Raw genomic sequence first — 24,061 nt, 5'->3', positions numbered from 1 at the left:
CAGGAAACACTATCATCAAACTATTTATTTCTGGTGGAATTGCACGTGTTAGTACTGAGCACAGAAAAATTATATTACGATTAAAACACATTTTGTAGAACAAATAACAAAAATACCAGCATTATGTATTACAGCATTACCCTTTTATTCAGTCATATACATGAATTCCATGTTATGCCTGGCTCAGCCCAATAAATGGTATCATCACTTAATCCTAAAAAGTAAAGTAAAATAGTAAATAGTTGTAATAATATATACATATTTTTGGAATCAATAGGACTTTTGTGGGTGTGACACTTCTTTTTAATAAATGTGTGGCATGCTGTATACAGGGGTCACATGGGAAAACGTCATAAGCTATGCACAGACAGGGCAATGCTATTTAGCTCCATAACAGTATTGTTTTCAGCGTCCTAGTGAGAGATTGAGAGGGGGGAGTTCATCAACGTGGCTGTAAGTGTCCAGAAGCACCTCTGAGTTGTACAAGAACCATGAGCAACACACCTGGCCGTGGAGAAATCTGGCAGTCTCATCTCAAACTAAGGAGGAGCCGCGAGGGGGAGACGATCGCCTGTGCACAAAAATAGAAACAGTCGTGAAAACCAACATCAATCAAATTTACTGTAATGTTTAATCCACATGTTTTCAGATTATCCACAAAATAACACTTCATCCAATCGTTGAGCTTGTTAGTACCTCATTCGGATTATCAGTAGGTCGTCTGTCACTCTCCAGCTCTCGCCAAATTCCTGTACATTCTTGGCCTGGTCACCGGTCGGCTTCATCAGGTCGTTTTTGTGTTTACCATCAAAATTCCCACAAAGGCCCCCGACCTTCCTCTTGTACACGTGTGGCAGGACAATCTCTGCACAGAATAATCAATGTCTTGTTCAGTTCATTTTTACACCATAAAAAATAATAATATTTGACTAAGAGTACATAGTCTGAGACAATAATTGGTCGCTACAGTGAATAAAGGGTGATTAAATAGTAGTGATTCAAGGATTGTTTGATTCTTTGGATATGTTTACTGGACTTCCTCATTAGATTAGGATTGATGTTGTAACAGGAAATGGAAAATAATCGAGGAAGTCGTGTCACCTGCTCTTTTGTGCCCATCAAACTCTACAGAGAGGCCAAAGTCTGTCTTCAAGTAGATACGAGAGGATCTCTCATGAATCTGTAGACCACTGGTTGGGGAGACAGGGGTACGAGTGGTCCTTCCATCCAGCTAGAGGTAGAGGGGGACGAATAGAAAGAGAGAATGAGAGAGACAGGGAGAAATCAAAAGAGAGACAGAGGATGAGTGAGGTTTAAATGTGTAAATTCTGCTTCCTTTAGAGAGAGAGAAAGAGAGAGAGATTTTGGGAGTGTTCCAAAAACCTGTCACACTCACTCAAACACAAGAAGATTGCTATGTGAGTAATACTTTTAGTAGTTGATTCAAAATCCTGTCATCAGCCTCTTCACAGATGTCCCATATCCGATCTGGCAAGTGTCAATTTGACTCCCTCTACCTCTCTCTCTCTCTCTCTCTCTCTCTCTCTCTCTCTCTCTCTCTCTCTCTCACACAAAGCACCCCCCCCCCCCCCCACATACCCCCACACCCCCATAGGCACAAATCCAAAACACAAGCCACAGATATAGAGACTTAGGGACAGACAGACCAACAGTCTTTAGACCTGAATACACACCACCAGTTTCCTGTTTTTCTTAAATTCCACAGTGTGGTTGTAGACGCGGATCTTCAGGCCTCTCAGACGCATGGCAACACTGTCCTCTGTACTGTCTTCATCGCTGCTGTCCTGTTCACTGCTGCTGTCCTGTTCACTGCTGCTGTCGCTGTGACTGCTGTCCTCACCGATACTGTTTTGTTCTCCATCCTGGTCGTCAATCAGTTCATTGATGCCCTCGATGTAAATTTCTGGAAGGTTCTTTGACAGGTCAGTGGTCTGGACCAGGATGTAGGAGTAGCGTCCCTCAAACTTGTGCTTCATGTCGTCAAAGGTCCTGTACTCTGGGTCTCCGTTGATGCTGCACTCGCTGAAGTCTAGAAGAGACGACAATGACGATGAACCACAACTAGTCTCAATTTGAGTAATGTCGTTAGATCTGGACACTCAAAATGTATCAATCCATTTGACAGGTTTTCCATCAATAAATAGTAGAGAGATGGTTTATGTTATGGTTTCTGAGTTGTGGGCTTACCTGTAGATTTACAGTGATATTGGCCCTGCTCGTTTTGAAGGCAAACAGAGTCATCATCACACTCGTCTTTGTCGTCACAATCAATCACTCCCACTCCATGCTTTTCTTCACACTCACACTTCTCACTGCAGTGCTCTGTGTACCACACTTCGTCAAACTGGAAAGCAAATGATGAATGTCATTAGCTAGTTCAATTCTGTTGAATCGGACTAAATAGTTTGCTCGAGTCCGAGTTTCAAATAGTACTGTGGATGCGAGCACCAGTCGGAATGATGGACATCTTTACTCACTTGATGGACATTACCACTACGGTCCACGCAGCCGCACTGCTGGATGGGCACGCACACTCTCTGTTTGAGTGCAAAGCCGTCGTCACACACACAGCCCTCCACACAGGGCTCGTCAGCTTGGCAGGCAGGGGGGCCATGCAGGTACTTACAGGTGGGCTGGCAGGCTGAGATACATGTGGTGTAGTGGCTGTTCTTAGGGCAAGAGGGCGCTAGAGTGAAAATAAAACAAATCATCATTTGAGTATAAAAGGAAACATGTCAGGGCAGTTGAAGTTTAAGTAGCTTTTTACGATTATGTGAAAACTCACTTGGCCTCATGGTTGTTGGAGGCTGGGGTCTTTCTGTGGTTGGAGGTCGAGGTTTCTCTGTGGTTGAGTTGACTGGAATTGCTGTAGTCGGGGGCAGTGGACTTTCTGTGGTTGGAGGTAGAGGTTTCTCTGTGGTTGAGTTGACTGGACTTGCTGTAGTCGGGGGCAATGGTCTCTCAGTGGTTGGGGTTGGTGGTTGTGGAGTGGAGTTACAGACAGGAGGAGTCACAGGCGTCTGAGTTGTGCTTGGGCCAGGGGTTGCGGGTGCTGTTGGTTTAATCAGATCTGCAGCAAAGCAGCATCACAGTTACAAAACGAAATCCCCTCCACATAGTTTGCATTGTTATGTCATGTAAAGACCAAAGACAGAGTTCTCCTACCGGCACAGTTTCCACGATGAAGAGACACGTCATCTATGGCCACGTCAGACTCATCGTTTGATCCCCTACGTCCCTCGAAGATGATCTGAAGTTGAAAGTTCAAAGGTCAACCCCCCACGTCAGCACACTCTGCTTAGATGATGATGTTGCAGGAAGAACTTTGAAACAATATTCAGCCAATGCGTACTACAAAGTATTTCCCAAAAACCTCGACCCCTTCCAGCCAGCCATAGTCATGTGACTCTGGATCTCCATACCTGGAAGGGACCAGTGGTGTTGAGGTCCACCTGGGCCAGTCTCCATGCATCTCCCTGTTCGTTCCTCTTCCACCACACCCCATCGGCAAAGCGTCCCTGGAGCAGATAGACGTGCAGGCCCATGGTCTCGGCTGAGCCGTGCATGTGGTACCAGAACTGGAGACACTGGGGCCCCGGCTCAGAGCACTCGGAGCTGATTAGACGGGACGTGTCTCCGTAGGACACCCTGCTAGCCTCGATGTACAGGTAGTGACCAGTGGTATCTGGTGTGGAGTAGAGCCAAGGTTACAGTGAATAGCGTGTTAGAGAGAAATACGATTAGAGATTAAAAAAAGATAGGAGTGGAATTTACAGTATGTTTTGGAGTTGAAAGAGAACTTTTCATTCTGTTAATTGAACATCGTTACCTTGGCCCCTAAGGACCATGACCCGAATTATTTTACATTTAGTCATTTTAGCAGACTCTCTTATCCAGAGCGACTTACAGTAAGTACAGGGACATTCCCCCGAGGCAAGTAGGGTGAAGTGCCTTGCCCAAGGACACAACATCAGTTGGCATGACCGGGAATCGAACTGCCAACCTTCGGATTACTAGTCCGACTCCCTCACCGCTCAGCCACCTGACTCCCATTTTACAGATGATAAGAAATCAACATTACCTCCACGTGTGTGGTCAAACGATGGGCCGGTCATCAGGGTGGGGGTGGAGCCACTCTGCCAGGTCCAATCAAAAGCGTCGGTTATCGTCTGCTCCCAACTGCAAAGGTTGGTGTCGAAACTGCAGTCGATGTCACAGGCTGCAGAGAGCATTCATGTACATGATTGTGAAAAGGTAAGAAGGATAGTAACATTTCATGAAAAAACGCAACATGTAACCAGATAAGTCTCTATTTTTGACTGAGCTTACCTTGGAGTGAGGAGGAGCCGCGACGGGGAGATGATCGCCTGAGCACAAAAATAGAAACAGTCATGAAAACAAGCATCAATCAAATTTACTGTAATGTTTGTCCACATATTTTCAATAAAAAACACAAATAAAAAATAACACTTCATCCAATCGTTGAGCTTGTTAGTACCTCATTCGGATTATCAGCAGGTCGTCTGTCACTTTCCAGCTCTCGCCAAATTCCTGTACATTCTTGGCCTGGTCACCGGTCGGCTTCATCAGGTCGTTTTTGTGTTTACCATCAAAATTCCCACAAAGGCCACCGACCCTCCTCTTGTACACGTGTGGCAGGACAATCTCTGCACAGAATAATCAATATCTTGTTCAGTTCATTTGTACACCATAAAAAAACTAATATTTGACTAAGAGTACGTAGTCTGAGACAAGAATTGGTCACTACAGTGAATAAAGGGTAATTCAATAGTAGTGATTCAAGGGTTGTTTGATTCTTTGAATATGTTTATTGGACTTCCTCATTAGATTAGGATTGATGTTGTAAAAGGATATGGAAAATAATCGAGGAAGTCGTGTCACCTGCTCTTTTGTGCCCATCAAACTCTACAGAGAGGCCAAAGTCTGTCTTCAGGTAGATACGAGAGGATCTCTCACGAATCTGTAGACCACTGGTTGGGGAGACAGGGGTACGAGTGGTCCTTCCATCCAGCTAGAGGTAGAGGGGGACGAATAGAAAGAGAGAATGAGAGAGACAGGGAGAAATCAAAAGAGAGACAGAGGATGAGTGAGGTTTAAATGTGTAAATTCTGCTTCCTTTAGAGAGAGAGAGATTTTGGGAGTGTTCCAAAGACCTGTCACACTCATTCAAACACAAGAAGATTGCTATGTGAGTAATACTTTTAGTAGTTGATTCAAAATCCTGTCATCAGCCTCTTCACAGATCTCCCATATCCAATCTGGCAAGTGTCAATTTTACTCACCTCTCTCTCTCTCTCTCTCTCTCTCTCTCTCTCTCTCTCTCTCTCTTCTCTCTCTCTCTCTCTCTCTCTCTCTGTCTCTCTCTCTCTCTCTCTCTCTCTCTCTCTCTCTCTCTCTCTCTCTCTCTCTCTCTCTCTCTCTCACACACAAAGCACCCCCCCCCCCCACATACCCCCACACCCCCATAGGCACAAATCCAAAACACAAGCCACAGATAAAGAGACTGAGGGACAGACAGACCAACAGTCTTTAGACCTGAATACACACCACCAGTTTCCTGTTTTTCTTAAATTCCACAGTGTGGTTGTAGACGCGGATCTTCAGGCCTCTCAGACGCATGGCAACACTGTCCTCTGTACTGTCTTCACTGCTGCTGTCCTGTTCACTGCTGCTGTCGCTGTGACTGCTGTCCTCACCGATACTGTTTTGTTCTCCATCCTGGTCGTCAATCAGTTCATTGATGCCCTCGATGTAAATTTCTGGAAGGTTCTTTGACAGGTCAGTGGTCTGGACCAGGATGTAGGAGTAGCGTCCCTCAAACTTGTGCTTCATGTCGTCAAAGGTCCTGTACTCTGGGTCTCCGTTGATGCTGCACTCGCTGAAGTCTAGAAGAGACGACAATGACGATGAACCACAACTAGTCTCAATTTGAGTAATGTCGTTAGATCTGGACACTCAAAATGTATCAATCCATTTGACAGGTTTTCCATCAATAAATAGTAGAGAGATGGTTTATGTTATGGTTTCTGAGTTGTGGGCTTACCTGTAGATTTACAGTGATATTGGCCCTGCTCGTTTTGAAGGCAAACAGAGTCATCATCACACTCGTCTTTGTCGTCACAATCAATCACTCCCACTCCATGCTTTTCTTCACACTCACACTTCTCACTGCAGTGCTCTGTGTACCACACTTCGTCAAACTGGAAAGCAAATGATGAATGTCATTAGCTAGTTCAATTCTGTTGAATCGGACTAAATAGTTAGCTCGAGTCCGAGTTTCAAATAGTACTGTGGATGCGAGCACCAGTCGGAATGATGGACATCTTTACTCACTTGATGGACATTACCACTACGGTCCACGCAGCCGCACTGCTGGATGGGCACGCACACTCTCTGTTTGAGTGCAAAGCCGTCGTCACACACACAGCCCTCCACACAGGGCTCGTCAGCTTGGCAGGCAGGGGGGCCATGCAGGTACTTACAGGTGGGCTGGCAGGCTGAGATACATGTGGTGTAGTGGCTGTTCGTAGGGCAAGAGGGCGCTAGAGTGAAAATAAAACAAATCATCATTTGAGTATAAAAGGAAACATGTCAGGGCAGTTGAAGTTTAAGTAGCTTTTTACGATTATGTGAAAACTCACTTGGCCTCATGGTTGTTGGAGGCTGGGGTCTTTCTGTGGTTGGAGGTCGAGGTTTCTGTGTGGTTGAGTTGACTGGACTTGCTGTAGTCGGGGGCAATGGTCTTTCTGTGGTTGGAGGTAGAGGTTTCTGTGTGGTCGGGTTCACAGGACCTGCTGTGGTTGGAGATTGTGGTCTTTCTGTGGTTGGAGGTAGAGGTTTCTGTGTGGTCGGGTTCAAAGGACTTGCTGTAGTCGGGGGCAGTGGACTTTCTGTGGTTGGAGGTAGAGGTTTCTGTGTGGTTGAGTTGACTGGACTTTCTGTAGTCGGGGGCAATGGTCTCTCAGTGGTTGGGGTTGGTGGTTGTGGAGTGGAGTTATAGACAGGAGGAGTCACAGGCGTCTGAGTTGTGCTTGGGCCAGGGGTTGCGGGTGCTGTTGGTTTAATCAGATCTGCAGCAAAGCAGCATCACAGTTACAAAACGAAATCCCCTCCACATAGTTTGCATTGTTATGTCATGTAAAGACCAAAGACAGAGTTCTCCTACCGGCACAGTTTCCACGATGAAGAGACACGTCATCTATGGCCACGTCAGACTCATCGTTTGATCCCCTACGTCCCTCGAAGATGATCTGAAGTTGAAAGTTCAAAGGTCAACCCCCCACGTCAGCAAACTCTGCTCAGAAGATAATGTTGCAGGAAGAACTTTGAAACAATATTCAGCCAATGCGTACTACAAAGTCTTTCCCAAAAACCTCGACCCCTTCCAGCCAGCCATAGTCATGTGACTCTGGATCTCCATACCTGGAAGGGACCAGTGGTGTTGAGGTCCACCTGGGCCAGTCTCCATGCATCTCCCTGTTCGTTCCTCTTCCACCACACCCCATCGGCAAAGCGTCCCTGGAGCAGATAGACGTGCAGGCCCATGGTCTCGGCTGAGCCGTGCATGTGGTACCAGAACTGGAGACACTGGGGCCCTGGCTCAGAGCACTCGGAGCTGATTAGACGGGACGTGTCTCCGTAGGACACCCTGCTAGCCTCGATGTACAGGTAGTGACCAGTGGTATCTGGTGTGGAGTAGAGCCGAGGTTACAGTGAATAGCGTGTTAGAGAGAAATACGATTAGAGATGAAAAAAAGATAGGATTGGAATGTACAGTATGTTTTGGAGTTGAAAGAGAACTTTTCATTCTGTTAATTGAACATCGTTACCTTGGCCCCTCAGGACCATGACCCGAATTATTTAACAGATGATAAGAAATCAACATTACCTCCACGTGTGTGGTCAAATGATGGGCCGGTCATCAGGGTGGGGGTGGAGCCACTCTGCCAGGTCCAATCAAAAGCGTCGGTTATCGTCTGCTCCCAACTGCAAAGGTTGGTGTCGAAACTGCAGTCGATGTCACAGGCTGCAGAGAGCATTCATGTACATGATTGTGAAAAGGTAAGAAGGATAGTAACATTTCATGAAAAAGGCAATATGTAACCAGATAAGTCTCTATTTTTGACTGAGATTACCTGGGAGTGAGGAGGAGCCGCGACGGGGAGACGATCGCCTGAGCACAAAAATAGAAACAGTCATGAAAACAAGCATCAATCAAATTTACTGTAATGTTTGTCCACATATTTTCAATAAAAAACACAAATAAAAAAATATATCTGCAGGCAGCAATGGCAGGTTCCTCCACAACATTGCAAACTTTTGCAAAATTGACATGATACAGACTTGTATTTCATACATGTACACAACATTTCAAGACAATTGGAGCAATGGCTGATTTTAAGTCTTTTTTTTTTATTATTCACAAATTGTCACTGTAGAGAAAGTCCATAGTGCCGACATTATGGGTTCTTGAGGCTTTTTTGTTCCCCATGAGCAATAACGCATGCTAACCAACTTTCAGACATCTTGGCCTGACGGGGTCAAAACGCCACCCTTTTGAAAGTGAAAACTTTGAAGTGTGTTCTGTAAGGCCACCTGTGCTCTGGTCAGGCCCATCATGCAGAGATCCATTCTTTAAAAGCTTTGAGTCAGGACTGGGAATGACATCACACCTGAGTTCAGGGTTGCCAGATCCGGCAAACATTTGCAGCCCAACGAGTGCTCAAAACCAGCCCCAAATGCCTGAAAACTAGCCCAATAGTTGTTTGGTGTACAACAGAGGAGTTACCCCATTTATCCAATAGATGCCTCCATAGTTAAAATGTAAAAATGACTGGTGGATTAATATTTTCCTTGTTTTCTGCTATCCTCAGATTTCATTGGTTCATTACAACAAATTATTTAATCATGCGGCTTCCGATCACCACCTTACAGTGACACGGAGCAACAATAACTTTACGAAAGTGAGGATACACTTTACTAAAGGAAGTGTGCGTAGGTTATGAACTACTACTGCTCGCTCTGCCCACACACTATCCATGCTGTTTCCCTCTCTCCCAATGCAGGTCACGCCAAGGCAGAAATGCGGTGGCCGCATGAGGTTTAGAAGTAGCCCAAAAACATGCCACCCACAATCAATACATTATACCGCGACGCTGTTTTCAAAGTTGCCCGAAAATGGCTTGACAACCAAGGATATTAAAACTTTTCTTGAGTTGATCTCAGGGGCAATTCTAGGATCAGACCTTTAGGGGGGCTCAGACCCCAATGAGAATGTGACATCTGCACCATGAAATTAACTACCTACTTCTTCTTTCCTCTTCTTAAAGGTGCATGGGGACAAAGGATATTAAACCTGTTTAAAGCCCTTTGAACATGTAATTGCTTGTCATCTGTCACTAACAGACACGTTTGCAAACTCTTATGTTAGAGCACTAAAACTTAGACGTGAATGATATTCGTTCTTTGTTTACAGGTTACATCAATCTTTGATTTGATTGATTACAGGTTTTGTTATTTTGGTCATTTTTGCAAGTTTTTTTTTTGTAACTTTACCTACAGTTCAGTGCGGTGTAATTGTGTGGCGTGATAATTAAATGCTAGTGCGATAATGAATCATTTCAAATCATACAAAGTGTCATGATGCTTTGTATTTGATGCAGGATTATTTGAATTATTTTCTTTTTATATGTAGGCTATATGTTTGCAATAGTGGACGTATTCAGGCCAGGGAATTGGTTATCAGATGTTGAGCAACAGCCCACCCCCCCACCCCCGTTGAAATGAACGAATGACTCGAAAAATGATTAGTTCTTTTAATGAACAAGATTCAAAGAACCAAATCCTTAAAATGATACGAACTTCCCATCACTAGCGTCAACTGAAACCATGTAACACGACGTGGAACATAACATATGTAGGCAATTACGTCACCACGTCACTTACATTAAAGACTGTCAGTTGTAAATTAATGGAAACTTGAAACACAACACCCTCCCCAAACGAGTCCAATGACTTTATAACTTTCGTGTTGGCCCATACTATAGCAGTTTGCAGACATACTACGCAGATGAGACTCAGGAGAGTGAATTAGAGATCATGGTAGTGGGAGGGTGTTGCATTTGCATAGCCATTGTGGTCTCAAACTAGCATAACTACATATGTGGCCTACACATACATACCGAATTGTAAGTCAATTGGAGTCATGGTTCATAAGATATTTGTACGTTTTTCAAAATGTTCACCGTACATGGTGGACTGTAAGGGTCGCCACTGTATGGTTTCCCATGATAAATAAGGCATGTATAGCAAGTTAGAAAATTGACAATTGGGGCGTGGCCTGTAGCGCCACCTATGGGCAATGGTGGGCCATTTGGTAGTGTGGTAGGCCTATACTTTCAATGTTTCAGAACTTGAACAACTTTTTACCATTGCATACAAAATCAGAATTGCAATAACACGAAGATCCACAAGGGCCTTCTGTCAAAACCAAGGAGTGAGGGGGGGGGGCATGGTCAACCCACCCTTTTCAAAAAAGCTTGGATGTGTGTGCATCTCACCAAGCTTGCGCGTGTGTCAAGGGTGCCATGATGTGTGTGTGAGAATTTGGAGCACGCGCGCTGAGGAGCATGCATTAGCCAAGCATGCATATTTCAAATATTCACAATAAATCTTCTTTTCATCTTACATTTAACCTTTTCTCAGATTTGTGTACTAAACATTGTCAAGTCTTCATATGAACTTGTGATTGAATCAGCGTATCAGTTTTTGACCGGCGGATGTGTAAAGCATTATTTTAGCGTTAGCGATAAATTAGATTTCCTTTAATTTAATCATTTTGGAGATATTAAGTTGCCTTTGCACATGGTAACATGTTGTAGTGTTTTCCTCGTGTGTGGAACAGATCAAGTCCCTAGGGCAATGTGGCACTTATTTATGGACATATGAAATATGTGCCACAGGTGCAAATTCACCCTTATGTTAATAATTTAGCCATTTTCTAATATGTTACTCATTGCTTATCACCCTATACAAAGACATATGTCTTACAAATCAGTTTCGTATTTCAAGTCAATCGGAGCTACGGTTCATGAGGAGAATAATTTTGTTGTTTTGGACAAATCTTTATTGTACAGAAAAATCCAATAAGGCGGCCGCTATAGGTTTTGAGGCTTTTTTGTTCCTCATGAGCAGTAAGGCATATGTACTAAATTTCAGAATTTTGGGACTTATGGTCTGCAAAGTGCATCACTTTGAAAATTGACAAATTGGGGTGTGGCCTGTAGTGCACCTATTGTTTCACATGGGCCATGTTTGGTATGGTAGATACTAATGCTCTGCATTTTCAACATGCCAAATTTCACAACTTTTTACAATACTGGTCTAGGGGCTGCCATTGACTCCCAGAGGAAAAACATAATAATACTGAAAAAAGCCAACAATAACAATAGGGTCCTCCTACCGGAGGAACCCTAATAACACTTCATCCAATAGTTGAGCTTGTTAGTACCTCCTCCGGATTATCAGCAGGTCGTCTGTCACTCTCCAGCTCTCGCCAAATTCCTGTACATTTTTGGCCTTGTCACCGGTCGGCTTCCTCAGGTCGTTTTTGTGTTTACCATCAAAATTCCCACAAAGGCCCCCGACCTTCCTCTTGTACACGTGTGGCAGGACAATCTCTGCACAGAATAATCAATGTCTTGTTCAGTTAATTTTTACACCAGAAAAAAAATATATGTTTGACAAAGAGTACATAGTCTGAGACAATAATTGGTCACTACAGTGAATAAAGGGTGATTCAATCGTAGTGATTCAAGGGTTGTTTGATTATTTGGATATGTTTACTGGACTTCGGCATTAGATTAGGATTGATGTTCTAACAGGAAATGGAAAATAACCGAGGAAGTCGTGTCACCTGCTCTTTTGTGCCCATCAAACTCTACAGAGAGGCCAAAGTCTGTCTTCAGGTAGATACGAGAGGATCGCTCACGAATCTGTAGACCACTGGTTGGGGAGACAGGGGTACGAGTGGTCCTTCCATCCAGCTAGAGGTAGAGGGGGACGAATAGAAAGAGAGAATGAGAGAGACAGGGAGAAATCAAAAGAGAGACAGAGGATGAGTGAGGTTTAAATGTGTAAATTCTGCTTCCTTTAGAGAGAGAGAGAGAGTGAGAGTGAGAGTGAGAGAGAGAGAGAGAGAGAGAGAGAGAGAGAGAGATTTAGGGAGTGTTCCAAAGACCTGTCACACTCACTCAAACACAAGAAGATTGCTATGTAAGTAATCCTTTTAGTAGGTGTTCCAAAATCCTGTCATCAGTCTCTTCACGTATCTCTCTCATACCTGATCTGGCAAGTGTCAATTTGGCAGACCTCTCTCTCTCTCTCTCTCTCTCTCTCTCTCTCTCTCTCTCTCTCTCTCTCTCTCTCTCTCTCTCTCTCTCTCTCTCTCTCTCTCTCTCTCTCTCTCTCTCACCCACACCCCCACAGGCACAAATCCAAAACACAAGCCACAAATATACAGACTTAGGGACAGACAGACCAACAGTCTCTTTAGACCTGAATACACACCACCAGTTTCCTGTTTTTCTTAAATTCCACAGTGTGGTTGTAGACGCGGATCTTCAGGCCTCTCAGACGCATGGCATCACTCTCCTCTGTACTGTCTTCATCGCTGCTGTCCTGTTCACTGCTGCTGTCGCTGTGACTGCTGTCCTCACCGATACTGTTTTGTTCTCCATCCTGGTCGTCAATCAGTTCATTGATGCCCTCGATGTAAATTTCTGGAAGGTTCTTTGACAGGTCAGTGGTCTGGACCAGGATGTAGGAGTAGCGTCCCTCAAACTTGTGCTTCATGTCGTCAAAGGTCCTGTACTCTGGGTCTCCGTTGATGCTGCACTCGCTGAAGTCTAGAAGAGACGACAATGACGATGAACCACAACTAGTCTCAATTTGAGTAATGTCGTTAGATCTGGACACTATCAATCCATTTGACAGGTTTTCCATCAATAAATAGTAGAGAGATGGTTTATGTTATGGTTTCTGAGTTGTGGGCTTACCTGTAGATTTACAGTGATATTGGCCCTGCTCGTTTTGAAGGCAAACAGAGTCATCATCACACTCGTCTTTGTCGTCACAATCAATCACTCCCACTCCATGCTTTTCTTCACACTCACACTTCTCACTGCAGTGCTCTGTGTACCACACTTCGTCAAACTGGAAAGCAAATGATGAATGTCATTAGCTAGTTCAATTCTGTTGAATCGGACTAAATAGTTTGCTCGAGTCCGAGTTTCAAATAGTACTGTGGATGCGAGCACCAGTCGGAATGATGGACATCTTTACTCACTTGATGGACATTACCACTACGGTCCACGCAGCCGCACTGCTGGATGGGCACGCACACTCTCTGTTTGAGTGCAAAGCCGTCGTCACACACACAGCCCTCCACACAGGGCTCGTCAGCTTGGCAGGCAGGGGGGCCATGCAGGTACTTACAGGTGGGCTGGCAGGCTGAGATACATGTGGTGTAGTGGCTGTTCGTAGGGCAAGAGGGCGCTAGAGTGAAAATAAAACAAATCATCATTTGAGTATAAAATCTTGTCATGTTAGGGCAGTTGAAGTTTTAGTAGCTTTTTATGATTATTTGAAAACTCACTTGGCCTCATGGTTGTTGGAGGCTGGGGTCTTCCTGTAGTTGGAGGCTGGGGTCTTTCTGTGGTTGGAGGTTTTGGTTTCTGTGTGGTCGGGTTCACAGGACCTGCTGTGGTTGGAAGTTGTGGTCTTTCTGTGGTTGGAGGTAGAGGTTTCTGTGTGGTTGGGTTCACAGGACCTGCTGTGGTTGGGGGTTGTGGTCTTTCTGTGTTTGGAGGAAGAGGTTTCTGTGTGGTCGGGTTCACAGGACCTGCTGTGGTTGGGGGTTGTGGTCTTTCTGTGTTTGGAGGAAGAGGTTTCTGTGTGGTCGGGTTCACAGGACCTGCTGTGGTTGGAAGTTGTGGTCTTTCTGTGGTTGGAGGTAGAGGTTTCTGTGTGGTTGGGTTCACAGGACCTGCTGTGGTTGGGGGTTGTGGTCTTTCTGTGTTTGGAGGAAGAGGTTTCTGTGTGGTCGGGTTCACAGGACCTGCTGTGGTTGGAAGTTGTGGTCTTTCTGTGGTTGGAGGTAGAGGTTTCTGTGTGGTTGGGTTCACAGGACCTGCTGTGGTTGGAAGTTGTGGTCTTTCTGTGGTTGGAGGTAGAGGTTTCTGTGTGGTTGGGTTCACAGGACCTGCTGTGGTTGGGGGTTGTGGTCTTTCTGTGTTTGGAGGAAGAGGTTTCTGTGTGGTCGGGTTCACAGGACCTGCTGTGGTTGAGGGTTGTGGTCTTTCTGTGGTTGGAGGAAGAGGTTTCTGTGTGGTCGGGTTCACAGGACCTGCTGTGGTTGGAGATTGTGGTCTTTCTGTGGTTGGAGGAAGAGGTTTCTGTGTGGTCGGGTTCACAGGACTTGCTGTGGTTGGAGGTTGTGGTCTTTCTGTGTTTGGAGGAAGAGGTTTCTGTGTGGTCGGGTTCAAAGGACTTGCTGTAGTCGGGGGCAGTGGACTTTCTGTGGTTGGAGGTAGAGGTTTCTGTGTGGTCGGGTTCACAGGACCTGCTGTGGTTGAGGGTTGTGGTCTTTCTGTGTTTGGAGGAAGAGGTTTCTGTGTGGTTGGGTTCACAGGACCTGCTGTGGTTGGAGATTGTGGTCTTTCTGTGGTTGGAGGTAGAGGTTTCTGTGTGGTCGGGTTCAAAGGACTTGCTGTAGTCGGGGGCAGTGGACTTTCTGTGGTTGGAGGTAGAGGTTTCTGTGTGGTTGAGTTGACTGGACTTGCTGTAGTCGGGGGCAATGGTCTCTCAGTGGTTGGGGTTGGTGGTTGTGGAGTGGAGTTATAGACAGGAGGAGTCACAGGCGTCTGAGTTGTGCTTGGGCCAGGGGTTGCGGGTGCTGTTGGTTTAATCAGATCTGCAGCAAAGCAGCATCACAGTTACAAAACGAAATCCCCTCCACATAGTTTGCATTGTAATGTCATGTAAAGACCAAAGACAGAGTTCTCCTACCGGCACAGTTTCCACGATGAAGAGACACGTCATCTATGGCCACGTCAGACTCATCGTTTGATCCCCTACGTCCCTCGAAGATGATCTGAAGTAGAAAGTTCAAAGGTCAACCCCCCACGTCAGCACACTCTGCTCAGAAGATAATGTTGCAGGAAGAACTTTGAAACAATATTCAGCCAATGCATACTACAAAGTCTTTCCCAAAAACCTCGACCCCTTCCAGCCAGCCATAGTCATGTGACTCTGGATCTCCATACCTGGAAGGGACCAGTGGTGTTGAGGTCCACCTGGGCCAGTCTCCATGCATCTCCCTGTTCGTTCCTCTTCCACCACACCCCATCGGCAAAGCGTCCCTGGAGCAGATAGACGTGCAGGCCCATGGTCTCGGCTGAGCCGTGCATGTGGTACCAGAACTGGAGACACTGGGGCCCTGGCTCAGAGCACTCGGAGCTGATTAGACGGGACGTGTCTCCGTAGGACACCCTGCTAGCCTCGATGTACAGGTAGTGACCAGTGGTATCTGGTGTGGAGTAGAGCCGAGGTTACAGTGAATAGCGTGTTAGAGAGAGATAAGTTTAGAGATTAAGAAAAGATAGCAGTGGAATTTACAGTATGTTTTGGAGTTGAAAGAGAACTTTTCATTCTGTTAATTGAACATCGTCACCTTGGCCCCTCAGGACCATGACCCGAAATATTTTACAGATGATAAGAAATCAACATTACCTCCACGTGTGTGGTCAAACGATGGGCCGGTCATCAGGGTGGGGGTGGAGCCACTCTGCCAGGTCCAATCAAAAGCGTCGGTTATCGTCTGCTCCCAACTGCAGAGGTTGGTGTCGAAACTGCAGTCGATGTCACAGGCTGCAAAGAGCATTCATACACATGATTGTGAAAAGGTAAGAAGGATAGTAACATTGATGAAAAATGCAATATGTAACCAGATAAGTCTCTATTTTTGACTGAGCTTACCTTGGAGTGAGACAACCTCTCTCCCTGGAATGGAAGTGGAAGTAACTGACGTCTCACCGTCCCCTATCCCGAAATAACCTATACGATGTGAAGATGCATACAAGATAAGCACATGTTTTTCTACACATCCTAAGGCTGTTATCCCGTAACAGTCGCACAACAACGGTGCATGCAAAAAATACCTAATGGTTACAGCCCAAAGAGCTACGAACACCAACAATAACTACAAACGTGGTGAGGAGCTCGCTACCTGAGCAGGAGCCCGCCTGGACGGAGATATCATCCAGAGCCACGTCAGTGCCAGGGTCCGAGCCTCTGATGCCCTCGATGATGATCTGATGCAGAAACAACAAGATGGAGTAACTCCTTCTACATCATCACACCACGCTCTGATGTTGAGTGATGAAACCACTGTCTAAGGCCACTGTCTAAGGCCTAATAGGTTAGGCTGATAGATCGTTCCAAGCATTGACAGTACAGTATTGACCCATCATTTTTGCATTGACAGTACAATATTGACAGTCCTGTTGGAGTCATGGCTAGGTCCTACCTGGTAGGGTCCTGCGACATCAATATCAATGGCAGCAGGAAGCCACTCAGGGTCCTGGTTGTTGACCCGGCGGGACCACAGCTTGGTGGCCTTGCCCTGGTGCAGCTGGTAGATGTTGAGGGCCATGGCCGTCGCCTGCCCGTAAATGTGGTAGAAGAAGCGCAGGCAGGACTGTCCTGTGAGCTGGCAGGTGGAGCTGAGGAGGCGGGCGGAGTCCCCATGGTGCACGCCGTCACCCTCAATGTACATGTAGGAGCCGTCTGGACAAAAGACAACACTCTTTAACCACTCTCCGTGTATGCATTTGAGACGTTTGTTTGTTTTTTTGGCGAGAGCTGCGTCAAATTGTATTTGATAGATTGTGTCTGGAGTGTCATGGGTGCGGGGTTAAAATTGTATGCAGCACTCTGTTCTAATAGTTCTGTTGTTTCAAGCAGGATAATACATGTATTTGAAATGGCTTCAAATTGTATTTGTAACCCAGACCCAGGCTAAACAGAGAGATCAAACTAACATATAATGTGTTTTTAATCACTACATATTATATTTAATCGCTTTATCTGGCATTGATTACATTTATCTTAAATGGTAGAACTGTACATATTTGTTAACCCCTTACATCCAGAGGTGTGATCCTGGGTAGGTCCAGTGAGGTCAGAGGGGGTTGGTCCACTCTGTCTCGTCCAATCAAAGCTGTCCTGGATGAGTTGGTCCCACCCACACAGGTTGTCATCAAAGTTACAGTTCAGGGGACACACTGTGGAAGACCCAACACAAACACACCCTTACTCATCTGAAGAGAGAAACAGATGATGTTGACCCTACTGTATCTATCATAAGAGGCATGTGACCTCTGCCATTGAACAACATGACTGATATGTATGATTTTAAACCACCCTTCAAATTGACATAAGAATACAATGAATGCAATATTGACCGTGATGTAAATTCTTACTACTTACTATTGGGTTTTGGGGTTGGGGGGGGTGGGGAGAACAGCTGAAACAGAGAGGAGAGACAGGCCAGCATTATAACACACAATAAAAAATAGAGTTCCTCAGACTGGTCAGAGAGTACAGGGAAGTAGTGGTGAAATAGGAGAGAAGCAGGTGATTATGAGAATAGGGGAAGAAGAAGAGGTGGACGGGAAGCTGAGCCAGCCAATCTTCCTCCTCCTCCTCCTCCTCCTCCTCCTCCTCCTCCTCCTCCTCCTCCTCCTCCTCCTCCATCATCATCATGGCACTACATTTTACATTTACATTTACATTACATTTAGTCATTTAGCAGACGCTCTTATCCAGAGCGACTTACAGTAAGTACAGGGACATTCCCCCGAGGCAAGTAGGGTGAAGCGCCTTGCCCAAGGACACAACGTCAGTTGGCATGACCGGGAATCGAACTGGCAACCTTCGGATTACTAGCCCGATTCCCTAACCGCTCAGCCACCTGACTTCCTACTACCACTACCACAGCGGGGCGCTCACCGCAGGCTGTGCCGTTCCTCCAGTCCCCCAGCTCCACCCCGGCCACCTGGCAGGCCGCCACGTAGCTCTCCAGAGAGGCGCAGAGCACACGGGGGTCTCCACCCGAGGTGCAGTGGTCGTACTGGCAGCTTTCCATGTAGATCTGGGCGTGCAGGGTGCCGTGGCACGGCTGGAACGCCAGCCCCCCGAGCTTTTCACACTCCGCCGAGGCCTCGCTCTCCAGGAGGGGGTCACAGGTGGGGGGCTCATCGGGCCGGGCGATACAGCTGGGGGAGAGGGGGGTTGAAGGGGGGAAGAGATAAACAGTGAGGGTGTTGTTCACCGTGGCTGATCTTTGAATCTGTGTGTCCATGGGTCTTATCTGTTTAATGAGTGATATATTGCTCATGAGGAGAACAGTGTCGTCGATATATTAAGCCAGAGACTTATTGACATGATGAAATTCCTTTCTGGGAAGCAGTACATGCGACTCACTGGTGACTATCATCCACCTCTCGCCAGCTGTTGCCAAACACCAAGCTGTCTGTGGTGGAGTTGCCGTCTGGCATGAGAAAGTCGTCTTCCTGGTCGTTGGAGTAGGTGCCGCACAGGCCGCACATCTCGGCGTAGTAGCGCTCGTCCACCTGCAGGAAGAGCCTGCCCTTGCCGTCCACCTGAATCTTCAGACCAAAGTCTGTCTCCAAGACGACAAACTGCGCCTGCCGGGACACTCTCACGGAGTACTGGTTGGATGTCCCGTTGTATTCCAGGGGCAGAGCAGCCAAACCACCGTTCACCTGCCATACAAAGGGAGTTCCATTACTGGGTGATCTGTGCAGATTATTTCCGTGTTCAAGATTCCTTTCATTAGCTTACAGATAACTGGGGTTAAAGGTCAGATACACGTCTTTGTACAGGATGTAAAAGCCGTGAGGCCATTAGATCTGTTGAGGGTTGTGAAATGAGGCTAATGCCAGCAAACAGCTCCTTCTGTTTACATTACGTAACCATGGTGACAAATTGTACTAGTGCAACGTGCTGAAAATGCATCACTACAGATGCAGGGCAGCGCTTTCTCAGGGTGGTTGTTCATGCTTACATAGACATCCAGGCTGTGGTCTAGGAGCATGTGGAGCTCCTGGACCCTCAGGGCCACAGAGTCCAGACTTGCCCAGGGCCGGCTGCCTGGGTTCTGGTTGCGTCCGCTCACGGTGAACTGGATGGGGGTGTGCCCACCGCAGGTGGTGGCCAGGGTGTAGTTGCAGCCCCCCTGGAAGACGTACTTCTTGTCGTCGAAGGTGATGTAGTGGGGGTCTCCGTAGACACTGCAGGTGACGGGGGCCGAGACGTGGCAGCCGTGGACTCTGTCCACGTCCGTGCACACCTCCCCCGCGCCGCAGGACATGGACAGACACTGGATGTTGTTGTCGCCCATGCAGCGGCACTCATGCTTGCACTCGCCGTCCATGAAGGAGACTCCTCTCTGGAACCAGACCAGGAAGACAACACGGTCAACACCTATGCTCTGGTTGAATCATTATTACCCCCACCCCTCCCCAATATATTTCCAACTTCCGATGTTTGACTCGCATTTGGACACATGGCGATGACACCACACGGGGCGTGCTGATCGCCTGGGCCGCCACATTACCTCATAATGGTTTCCGTCCATCCAGCATCCGCAGTCCTCGGCGGGGACGCAGCCCACCACGCTGAGCTTGAAGCCGGGGTCGCACTCGCACCTCTCCTCGCAGCTGCCGCATGGACCGGCCACCGCCGCGTCTAGGGCCGAACACGCCTCGGGGCAGCCCTCGGCGCAGGCGTTGTAGTGGCTGTTCGCGCCGCACTCTAAGGCTAAAGTTCAGGGGGCGAAGGGGTGAAAAGATGTGTTAAATGTGAGTGGTGTCAAAGGATGACTGTTTACCCCATCGCAGGTAATGAGTTTATGAAAGGGGAACTCTGAGAGAGGAAGCTGCAGGGACATACAAATAACAGGAAGTGACTAATCGACATACGACAGATAGACGAGTTCCTCCAGGCGGGCACCAGTACTCCAGCCTTGATGCACAGGTTAGCGTAGGCCTGCATGGTGTCGCACATTGAGGACGGGTCTGCGTGGGCATTGCACATCCCTGCCACGCAGCTCCGGAAGTAGCTCTCGGCCCCCAGGACGGAGAGGCAGCCAGCGAAGGGCCCTGTGACCGAGACCAGGGCTCCGCAGTAGGGCTCACTGGAGTACTCTGCCTCCTGGCTGGGGGAGCATGGGTGGGGGGCCACAGGGGTTTCACAGGAGGCCCCCTCCCTGGAGCTCTGCCAGCTTTGGACCAGGGCTTCGGCACTGGGGGCCGTCACGTCATCCGGGGTTCGGAGGTCATCGTCCCTCCACTGGTTGAAATTTCCACACATGCCACAGACCTTGCCAGAGTATGAGGGGGGCAAGGTGACGTGGGCGGTGCCAGTTTCGTCGTAGGAAACAAACAGGCCAAAGTCGGTTTCAAGGACGACGCTGGCGAGGTTGCTGAGGATCTTGAGCGAGCCTCCGTTCAGGCTCAGAGGGAGCTTCCTCCAGATACCGTTCACCTGAAGGACAACAAGAGCTGATGACGCTGTATATGAAGACTATTATTAGACATTTCAGATCATTTTAAATAAAAATGAATCTTATCACAACTCAAACATCTGCAAAGCAAACCATTTGTCAACTTGGTTGCAAAACGTTTGTCAGTTTAATGAGTTTCAAGACACTAACAGTGCAACACCCAGTGTTTATGGTCTGGATTAAGCCCTGTCATAAAAACAGTGGCTAAACCCGAGCAACGTTTGATAAAACATGTTGAAGACACTCGGTAAACATCACCGACTCGCCCTCACCATGACTCGGTGATTCTGCCTCTTCAGCAGGGACACCCTCAGGCTCCCCAGCGCTACGTTGACCTGCTCGATGGACGGCAGGGACGAGTTGTCCTTCTGTTTGCTCCGCACCTCAACACTGAACTGGGCCAGGGGCTCCAGGGGCGAGCACACCTTCGTCAGGGTGTAGGTGCAGGAGCCCACGAAGCTAAACACGGCCCCGTCAAAGGTACTGCAGTACGAGTCGCTGTGGGCAGTGCAGGTCCCGGGGCTGCTGGATATCTGAGGACCGCAGGTCTGACCATCAGCACAGGAGGAGGAGTTTTGGGACGAGGAGGAGCAGGAGAGCTGGCCAGCTGAACACACGCACTGGGTGTTCTGGTCTGTCCAGAACTGAGAGTCCAGGTCACACTGGGTACCTGTTGAGAAACATGCAGATAGTGATCACCAAGACTCCTTTGTCTAATCTCGGTTCTGAGGGTGGTGATTCGAGTATTTCGAGCCACTCACCACACTGTCCTCTCCGGACTCCTACGCGGTCAACGGACACCTTGCCTCCCTCAGGCAGGCTGTGCACAGCCTCCAACATAATCTGGAAGGTAGTAATGGGATAACTGTCATGCTTACATTGACTAAATATAAACATTCATACTAAATTTGTATACAGAACTGCTTTCTTTGATAGATTCAATCTCGATATGACCTCCAACGTAGGGCATATGTGAAGCCCTTGTAAAAAGGGCTATACAAATACAATTTGATTTGAACAATCATAACAAAAAAAACAAATCCCCCCAAAACATTTAGAGTTTGGATTATGTACGAAATCTGATACAATGCAACACTCTAGGTTGGTAATGATGAAAGCGAGTGTCTCCGTCATCGTTTACCTGTGCAAAGGTGTCATCAGTGGTGATTAAAGGGACAAACACTTGTCTCCAGTCATCTCCACCCAGGGCAGGCGAGTTCCAGATCTCTCTCTGGCCGGCGCTGTCTCTGAGAAGGGCTCGCAGATCCACACCCTGAGCCTCCGCAGGAGCCTGGTACCAGAACTCCAGACACGCCTCACTTGACAAATCCAGAACGCCGCTCTCCAGACGGGCCTCACCCGACGAGCTCACCAAGACTCCCTCCGGAGCGACAGCGTGCTCTTCTGAGAGAGGGGCAAGAGGAGCACATTAGAAACATTTGGAGTAGTGATGGGAATTAGGACACAGTAGAGTAACAGTTTGCAACAGGCGAGCAGCAGATTCATGTTACATTTACATTTAGTCATTTAGCAGACGCTCTCATGTTGACATGTATCCTTTGGAAACCCCAGCCATGCTATGTTATCAGGGAGGGAACAGGAAATGCTTTCTACACCCGCTTCCCATTTCCAATTCAATATCCCTGAGAGTTATTTTATTGAATTGTATTAACCTTCACTTAGGTGAGACAATTCTGAACCAGAACATGCTTGTTGCACCCATTTAAAGGAGAACAATAGAATGAATGTGTTGGAGCTCACAGTGTGACCAGAACTACTACCTATTTAATGTGTCCCTCTCTTAGTGCCACTAATGAACCAAACTCCCCATAGACAGAAATACATCACCACTCATGAAACCAATTGCCCCTACTCGGCTCTTCACGGCTTTACATGAACAGGAGCAGATGTTATGGAGCCATTTGAAAGGGGTGATTAACTTGAAAACGGATTACTACGTCTATTTGTTTGAGGGGTCATTAAAACAATTGCTGCAGCTTTAGTTACTTTTTACTATCAAAAAGTCCTAAACATAACCCCAATCAACAAATCCTTTGCAAAACCATACACGGATGTGCTAAATTGTTGTTTCTGAGGCGGTCCTCAAGACAAGCCACTCCAAGTTTATTACACTGAGGAGAGCACTCTAGCCCATTAAAGATGATTACACCGGTCATATGTGCGCACTGTGAAACAGACACAACCTGCTTTCAAGAACACTCAGTGTACCCTAGTGAACTAGCAGACTGCCGACTAATGACAAGAAACTGGGGCTTGACAGCAGATTGGTATAGCTATTAACGTGCTGAAAAACCTGGTATAACTTCCTGGTATCTGCAAATATTTTCTAACGTTTTTCCACTTGAGAGGTTATGGACTTAGGGTTATGGCCGCCTGTAATGTAGTCACGTACCTGTTTCCATTTGGCTTCTTAGAAAACCTTCTGAGGTCCAGTCACAAAATGGAGTGATGTAACTGTCAAAGTCACACTTTGTGACATATTCTGTGAAGGGAAAGTGAATAAGAAAGGATTACGTGAGTGAGAAAGACAATGACAAGTGTTCTCGTCCCGAGTTACTGTAGCAAGAAATTGCCCAGGTGGATGACACTGGAATTAACGATGAGATCTACACAACAGCAAACTATAAATTAGACTGGCTCCCATGTTATCTACCAACAATATCTATGCCTCTGAGGACAATAGCAGCTGCACATTTTTTACTTTCTATTGAATGACATCCTGTTCCTACCTGAATTTGTCCTCCAGTTTGGAAGAGTGACTGATACGTTATCTCCTTCGGTCCTGAAAAAAAACAAAACAATTGAAAATAATAGGGTGACTGGCATTGTGTAATGATTAGTCACGTATTCTCAGTCAGCGACACAGAGAGTCCCATTAAAGAGGAGACTGTCAGGAATACACAAGTGGAGACCGGGTCGGCTGGAGAGACTCACCTGGCGTGGATGCCTGTCTGCAGCAGAGAAGCCACAGTGGCCGTGACCAGCAGACGGTAATAAGTATCTCCTCTCATGGCTGATATCCCAACGGGAAATCCTCTGTCACGGTCGAGTACTCTTCCTCTGGTCTCCCCTCTGGTCTCCCCTATTACAACTGTGTGTCTCCTGGAACAGCTGGTGTGAGATGCAGCCGTTGTGATGTCAGTGGGGATGCAGAGTGCGGTGCGCTCCTCTGCTCAGCTCTGGGTGTGTGGAGGCAAGGTCTAGGTGGTTTATAAGCGTCTGCAGTTCACGCCCACCTGTCCAGGTACCCTCTGGTGCAACAGGGTGGAGCTAAGTGGGAAACAGGAAGGCAGGGGAGGGTGTGTGGGGGCTGTAAATAAGTGGGTTGGTTGTGTGTCTTCAAGTGACCTG

The 24,061-nt window shown here is 47.1% G+C and overlaps 2 protein-coding genes across 2 annotated transcripts; both read right to left on the bottom strand.

Annotated features, from left to right (window-relative positions):
* Nucleotides 1-534: 534 nt before the first annotated feature.
* Nucleotides 535-23,721, bottom strand: LOC136958938 (IgGFc-binding protein-like). The gene is made up of 31 exons (XM_067253094.1): nucleotides 23,645-23,721; nucleotides 23,440-23,492; nucleotides 21,831-22,093; nucleotides 21,451-21,532; nucleotides 20,962-21,359; nucleotides 20,106-20,670; nucleotides 19,742-19,944; nucleotides 19,196-19,573; nucleotides 18,586-18,887; nucleotides 18,112-18,377; nucleotides 17,247-17,384; nucleotides 16,628-16,887; nucleotides 16,328-16,412; nucleotides 16,135-16,155; nucleotides 15,832-15,969; nucleotides 15,366-15,628; nucleotides 15,109-15,193; nucleotides 13,799-14,903; nucleotides 8,178-8,215; nucleotides 7,931-8,068; nucleotides 7,465-7,727; nucleotides 7,208-7,292; nucleotides 6,978-7,112; nucleotides 6,684-6,788; nucleotides 2,807-2,935; nucleotides 2,499-2,707; nucleotides 2,209-2,365; nucleotides 1,695-2,050; nucleotides 1,102-1,231; nucleotides 697-865; nucleotides 535-571 (listed from the first exon to the last, which is right to left on the bottom strand). Exons 1-31 carry the CDS (start codon nucleotides 23,719-23,721, stop codon nucleotides 535-537), a joined length of 6,633 nt encoding a protein of 2,210 aa, XP_067109195.1.
* On the bottom strand, nucleotides 11,151-14,535 carry LOC136959546 (zonadhesin-like). Its single transcript, XM_067253916.1, has 6 exons — nucleotides 13,697-14,535; nucleotides 13,388-13,596; nucleotides 13,098-13,254; nucleotides 12,610-12,947; nucleotides 11,957-12,086; nucleotides 11,151-11,720 (listed from the first exon to the last, which is right to left on the bottom strand). The coding sequence occupies exons 1-6, from the start codon at nucleotides 13,704-13,706 to the stop codon at nucleotides 11,545-11,547; spliced, it is 1,020 nt and encodes a 339-aa protein (XP_067110017.1). The 5' UTR covers nucleotides 13,707-14,535; the 3' UTR covers nucleotides 11,151-11,544.
* Nucleotides 23,722-24,061: the final 340 nt, after the last annotated feature.

This window comes from Osmerus mordax, chromosome 16, assembly GCF_038355195.1.
Source record: "Osmerus mordax isolate fOsmMor3 chromosome 16, fOsmMor3.pri, whole genome shotgun sequence".
NCBI classification, from domain to species: domain Eukaryota; kingdom Metazoa; phylum Chordata; class Actinopteri; order Osmeriformes; family Osmeridae; genus Osmerus; species Osmerus mordax.
Note: the sequence above shows the minus strand (reverse complement) of the source record. Positions and strands in the feature narration are given on the sequence as shown.

Bases quoted from the DNA above. Each gene is read 5' to 3' on its own strand.
- LOC136958938 (XM_067253094.1), bottom strand. From the start codon at position 23,721: ATGAGAGGAGATACTTATTACCGTCTGCTGGTCACGGCCACTGTGGCT. The intron at 21,533-21,830 runs GTAAACGATGAC...ACTACCTTCCAG, and splicing joins CTGATGACACCTTTGCACAG to ATTATGTTGGAGGCTGTGCA. The intron at 16,156-16,327 runs GTAGCGAGCTCC...CACATCGTATAG, and splicing joins CCAGGCGGGCTCCTGCTCAG to GTTATTTCGGGATAGGGGAC.
- LOC136959546 (XM_067253916.1), bottom strand. The intron at 12,087-12,609 runs GTGTGTATTCAG...CTCTACCTCTAG, and splicing joins AGAAAAACAGGAAACTGGTG to CTGGATGGAAGGACCACTCG. The intron at 11,721-11,956 runs GTGACACGACTT...TATTCTGTGCAG, and splicing joins TGATGGGCACAAAAGAGCAG to AGATTGTCCTGCCACACGTG.